The sequence below is a fragment of the Myotis lucifugus genome, unplaced genomic scaffold (assembly GCF_000147115.1).
Source record: "Myotis lucifugus unplaced genomic scaffold, Myoluc2.0 scaffold_431, whole genome shotgun sequence".
In the NCBI taxonomy this organism is placed as follows: domain Eukaryota; kingdom Metazoa; phylum Chordata; class Mammalia; order Chiroptera; family Vespertilionidae; genus Myotis; species Myotis lucifugus.
Window position 1 is genome coordinate 681,825 of NW_005871479.1, and position 6,000 is coordinate 687,824.

Sequence of the window (6,000 nt, forward strand, 5' to 3'; positions counted from 1 at the left end):
ATTCGGATGTTTTTGATGAATGATGACTCTACACATGGTCCATGAACCTAGAGAGGTATTTTCATGGAGTGTTTTCCCTCTTGAGGATTTTTTAAAATTGAGTTTAAGTGACTATTTAGGTTTTTTTTAAATGGGAATAATAACACGAAACTGGGAAGACAGAGGTTTATTGATAGGTTTATTGATAGGGAATATTTTTTGTTTATAAATTTCCATTTTCCTTTAAAGTCTGATGGAGAGATTCTCAGTGTTGAACCCATATTTCTTACCATCATCATTGAGGCAATCGCTGTTGCTCTAGAACCAAGCTGACAAAAACCTTAACATGTGCAAAATGTCTAGGAATTGACCCTTAGGCATGGATTGCTGTGTATGTGGGCAGAGCACAGTGAGAAGGTAAGGCAGTGAATGGCTGGAAAGCTGACCAACCTGCTATCTCTTTTTCTTGGCAAAAAATAGGATTGGAGTTAGAATCACAGCCTCTGTCATCCGACTCCCTGGGTTTGAATCCCGGCTCCCACATTTTCGAGTTTTGAGAATTCAGCGAGCAGGTCAAATTCACAGACAAACCCAACGCCTCTCAGCGACAATTTCCTCATGAGTGAAATGGGGATTAAAAAAAAAAGGTTATTTTAAAAAATTGCGAAGATTGAGATGATCAGATGCAGAGTTTGGCATGGGGTAGGCACTCTATATATGGTAGCTTTCGTATTGTAATAAGCAGACAGTAACAGTCATTCTGCACTTATATCCACATCCATTTTATATGTCTTTTATAATTATTATAGAGTTCAAAAGAATCATACGTCAAAAGGCCCTAAATAGCCTTGTGTACCTTTAAGATGGTAATTAATTTTGATGTATGTTTGGGTTGAAATACATGTCAATGTGTTCCTGGGATAATACGAAAAAGAACTGATTTTAGCACCCAGGTTGTAGTATCTACAACTCCATGTCATGTGCTTAATGCTGAACTCACAGTCGCACCAGCAGAAGTGTTTTTAAATAAAGAATATTTTCAAGTCACTTCTGTATCCACGTTTCTAGTTGCTGGTCACTAGAATATAAGAGGATTTCCCCCAAAGACTATATAATGCCTGGTTTATAATTTACGGGGAAGATGTATTGGTGGCATGGACAGGTCATTTGCCTAAAGGTGTTTTTTCCTTAAGCAATAATAATCAATGTGGGCTGCTCCATTAGGCTCATAATTGAGTTGTAATCTCCCAAATTTATCCGAGTTTGAACATCCAGTTAGGTGGCTAACCAGCCACAGTCCTGGGCAGTGATGGAGGGAAGGAGAGGATTCTGCTAGGAGAGAATTTTAATTGTCTACGCAATTCAGCAGCCTTAGTTTAGCATGACCCACGAGAGCGCCAAACAGAGCGGTGGAGAAATTCCTTGCTGTTCAGAAATTTTTTCTTCTCTCCCTCAGAGCTGTGTTAGCCTATTTTTCTTCATTGTGTAGGAATGACTCCGATTTTTTTTTTTAAAATTGAGAGTTAATCCGTGGAGGTAAATGGAATTATTTTTCTAGTATCTAAAACTCTGGAAACCTAAACATGAACTCACATTGTCCCCGAATTTCTTTAAATATTTTTGTAACCTCACCTGAATATTTCAAGTAGGAGAACTCTGCCTTTTAGAGGAGAAATTGTACCGTTTTAAGGCGTTTCAGAACATAAGCGTAAAGGACTTCTATGGACTGAACAGTATTTCTCTGACCTTGAGCGTTCCTTGTTGAAAGGACTGTGAGCAAATAGTGTAACTGCCACAGATGCGTGATTTCTCTCTGTTTCTAACTGTTTCCTTGCTCACACGTGTTTTCTCTGTCACCTCAGACAAAGGTGGGATGTCCGTCATTCCCAGCCATCTTTACCATCTAATCTAACTAGTAGAATGCTATCTTTGTGTGGCTAACGATTCTGTTTCTCTCTTTCCTTTTTTTCCCTTCTTCACCATTCAATGGACGCGACCCTCAGCGTTGGTCGAATCGGAAGCGGATAAGCGGAGGCAAGGTAAATACCACTGTTTTTTTTTTTTAATGTGTTATTTATACCCTTGGGTTAGAAATTCATCTTCATTACAAATACAAGCGCACGTGTGCGTCATACCGCCGGCCCCTCACACGGAGCGGGTTCTATTCCTCGCCCTGCTGTTCGGCCGGAGGACACAACCTCCCTTTTAAAATTTCACTCAATAAGGGCACAGCCAGATGTTTGAACTCACGCTCCCTTGCTTTGGTGGTGACATTTTATATGTCCTGGCCACGCTGGAACGTTCCACTTCATTAAGTTTAGATTATTTGGGGTGTCGCGCAGCTAGATGGAGTCTTTTAGGAAGTTATTTACCGTTAGGTTAGAGATTAGCTTTGGTGTTACAGGGACAAAGAAAATATAAATTAAAAGGATTTGACGTGTTTTATAACTTCTGGGGGAAAAAAAACATTGCTTTTTGGGTGAGATTCTTTAGGTATTTCTTAATACCAGTTCTGGTGATTTTTTTAACATGGTTAGTTTATACTTAAGCAATTATGTCCATGGTGGTCCAATTTGTAAAAAAGTGTCGGTACCGAGGTAGAAATGCATTCTGAGTTATCAGGTTATGAAATTAGCACCTTGCAACTTACGTGACTGGATGCCTAAATGAGTGTGAAACGAAACCAACAAAACATTTTTAAAAATCAAAACTTCATTTAGCAGCCGGGCTGCTTTGTTAAAGAGAAATAACCCACATAGGGACGGCGGTGGTTTATGTGTGCATGGGGCGGGGGGGAGGCTGTGTCAGTTACTTATATGTCTTTATTCACACAAACACCTGCACAAATACATAGGCCAGCTCTGATTTCTGACCTCCCTGTGTTTCAGCCGCTTCCTTCTGTGTAAAATAAGGAGAATGAGACAAAGACTTTGTGAATTTATAAGAGAGAGAGAGAGAGAGAGTGTGTGTGTGTGTGTGTGTGTGTGTGTGTGTGTGAGAGAGAGACTTTGTGAATTTATAAGAGAGAGAGAGGGAGAGAGAGAGAGAGAGCGATTGAGAGATTTGTAACCTGACCAGCCCTAGTCATTTAGGAAGACAGGCAAACTTGAGAAACCTTGTCTTTTAAAATTCAAAAGAGCCCTACCTGGTTTGGCTCAGTGGATAGAGCATCGGCCTGCAGACTGAAGGGTCCCGGGTTCGATTCCAGTCAAGGGCACATGCCCGGGTTGCGGGCTCGATCCCCACTAGGGGGCATGCAGGAGGCATCCGATCCATGATTCTCTCTCATCCTTGATGTCTGTCTCTCTCTTTCCCTTCCTCTCTGAAATCAATACAAATATATTTTTTTTAAAATCAATAATATAAAATAAAATTCAAAGGCACCCCAGGTTCCGACGCTCCCTAAAGCATTATCTCCTTTGCATGTTGAGCCCTTTCAGAAAGAACTCTAATAAGGTGTTTGGGCTCCCCCGCCACTTCCCTCGGTGCCCAAGCCTCCAGCTCCCTTTTCGAAACGAAGAGCCAATAAATAATGTGGAACCGTCTCAGAAATCCCTCCACGCTCTTGTCTTATCCCTTTATAGTCACTAGAGGGGAGAAGAACTTCACTTCTGGCCGCAGCAGGGAGCCCGGCCCGCGCGCTCCCACCTTTAAGAGTTGCTGTAACCATCCGAGGCAGTAAAACCTCCCGGCATGCCTCGGCGAAGCCTGACAAAGCAGTATTTTCTCAGTTTATTGATTCTGTGCTGCACTAAAACACGGGCCTGGACATCAATAACCATGTGTAGTTAGGGAGCCCCGGCCTGCAGACGGGCGCGGGCAGTTTGTGGGAGAACATAAAGGCTGGGAAGAGAAATTGTGAGCCTGGGGAATAGTGTAGCTGGGGAGGACAGGAGAGGTTATGGAAGAATGGGCCCAGCCAGGAAGGAGGAGAGAAAAAATGTTGACGGCCCGGATAAAGATATCAAAAATATGGGAGCCGCACAGGGGCCCGGAGAGCAGTATTTATTTCCCGGCTTCAGAGCTGTGTCTTCACACCGAGCTGTTGTCTGTTTTTTTTGTGTTTGGTGTTTTTTTTTTTCTCTCTCTTCCATGATAGTTTCTAGAATTTGGACTTCAGTGCCCTGGGCTCAGGGACATCGTAAATGTCCAGAGCGCGTAGCTGTGTTTCATAAAACCTCAGAGGCACAGAGCTCATTGCAAGCTGCTTATGGTCTTTAGTTGAGATGCAGTTGATCTAGGACTGGTGAGGAATTGCAACTGGTCGGTTGATTCTTGACGGCTTAGCGTGTGCAGTTTGGAGAGGCGAATGCGACCGGCTTCTCATTTAGCTCATGAAAATGAGTCACTGGGAAAGTCTAGAGATGCTGTGATGATTCCTCTGTAAGAGTTGTTGGAATACCCGGATGAGCCCCGGCCGGTTTGGCTCAGTGGATAGGGCGTCGGCCTGCAGATGGAAGGGTCCCAGGTTCAATTCCACTCAAGGGCACGTAACTCAGTGGCAGGCTCGATCCCCAGCCGGTGCAGGAGGCAACCAATCGATGTTTCTCTCTCTTTTGTCTCTCCCTTCCCTTCCACTCTTTCTAAAAATCAATGGAAAAAATATCCTCAGGTGAGGATTAAAAAGAAAAAAAAAAGTACCCTGATGAACCTTTCTTGGTATTTTTAAACTACAGGGGTTGGCAAAAGTAGGGTTACAGTTGCGAGTATATGAAACAGACTGTATCCTTGTATTATTACTTATTTTTAAAAAAATATATTTTATTGATTTTTTACAGAGAGGAAGGGAGAGGGATAGAGAGTTAGAAGCATCGATGAGAGAGAAACATTGATCAGCTGCCTCCTGCATACCCCCACTGGGGATGTGCCCACAACCAAGGTACATGCCCTTGACCAGAATCAAACCTGGGACCCTTCAGTCCGCAGGCCGACACTCTATCCACTGAGCCACACCGGTTAGGGCTCCTTTTGAATATTTGCTACATAAAACCTTCGCTGTGAATCCATCTGTTTCTAAACCTCACTTCTCTCTTTGTAATGTGTGCAACAGTTATAGAGATAAAAAATTAACAGCAGTCACTTCTTTTACAGCAAGAGTCTAATGGGAAAAAAGCAATAATGGAATTGATGAATTACTGAGTGTATTCAGAAATCTGCGCGCGCGCACACACACACACACACACACACACACACACACACCTGCCTGCTATTCTTTGAGGGATTTGAGTCTGTACAGGTACGATGGCCGAGCACAGCAACCCTTTAGTTACGTATTCCCTTTACTTTCGGTTAATTTGCACCGAGATTAGTGTATATTCTTTCCTAGCCCCTCTTTGGACCCATACCCTTTCATGCAGTCATATGTCAGCGATCCCAGGGTAAGAGCTGTGCCCCGTCCTGGTCTAACATTTTTCTGAATGAAATTAGTTGACTAGCGGTGCCCACGTGTGCCCTCTTTGACTGCACATCCTTTTATCTTTGTTCCTCTGTTGTTTCAGAGGCTGATCTCCACAGATAGGGTTTCCCGGGCCTCTGTCAGCTGGCCTCCAGCTGGCTGTGCAGTGGGAGGAATCGGCAGGATCCTAGGGTGGGAGAGGGGGAGGTCGGGTGTGTCTGCGTTTTGCATCTCCCATTAGCCAGACCAGCTGGTTTTCAGCTTCAGCCGGGAGACCCTGAACCTAGTATTTAGTCTTTTTTTTTTTGCGTCTCTGTGGCCCAAGGGGCTTAGAATGTCAGCTTGTGGGCCAACCCAGCCCTGTGTCTGTTTTCCCAAATAACAGCTGTATTGGACCACAGCTGCACGTATCGGTGTATAAACCATCTCGAGCGCCCGGCCGGCGTGGCTCAGTAGTTGAATGTCGACCTATGAACCAGGAGGTCACGGTTCGATTCTGGTCAAGGTCACATGCCCGGGTTGCGGGCTCGATCCCCAGCAGGGGGCATGCGGGAGGCAGGCGATCCATGATTCCCTCTCATCATGGATGTTTCTATCTCTCTCTCTCCCTCTCCCTTCCTCTTTGA

The 6,000-nt window shown here is 44.2% G+C and overlaps 1 protein-coding gene across 10 annotated transcripts in view; it reads left to right on the forward strand.

Annotated features, from left to right (window-relative positions):
• The window catches only part of MCTP2 (multiple C2 and transmembrane domain containing 2), a 110,032-nt gene that overhangs the window by 20,660 nt on the left and 83,372 nt on the right, over positions 1 to 6,000 (forward strand). For all 10 annotated transcript variants that reach the window (XR_002826260.1, XM_023744150.1, XM_023744145.1 and 7 more), the window contains one exon: positions 1,983 to 2,018. Coding sequence is in view for 8 of the 10 variants with exons in the window: in XM_023744150.1 (XP_023599918.1) it covers positions 1,983 to 2,018 (36 nt within the window). In the remaining 2 variants the exon portion in view is untranslated. The remainder of the gene's footprint in view (positions 1 to 1,982; positions 2,019 to 6,000) is intronic.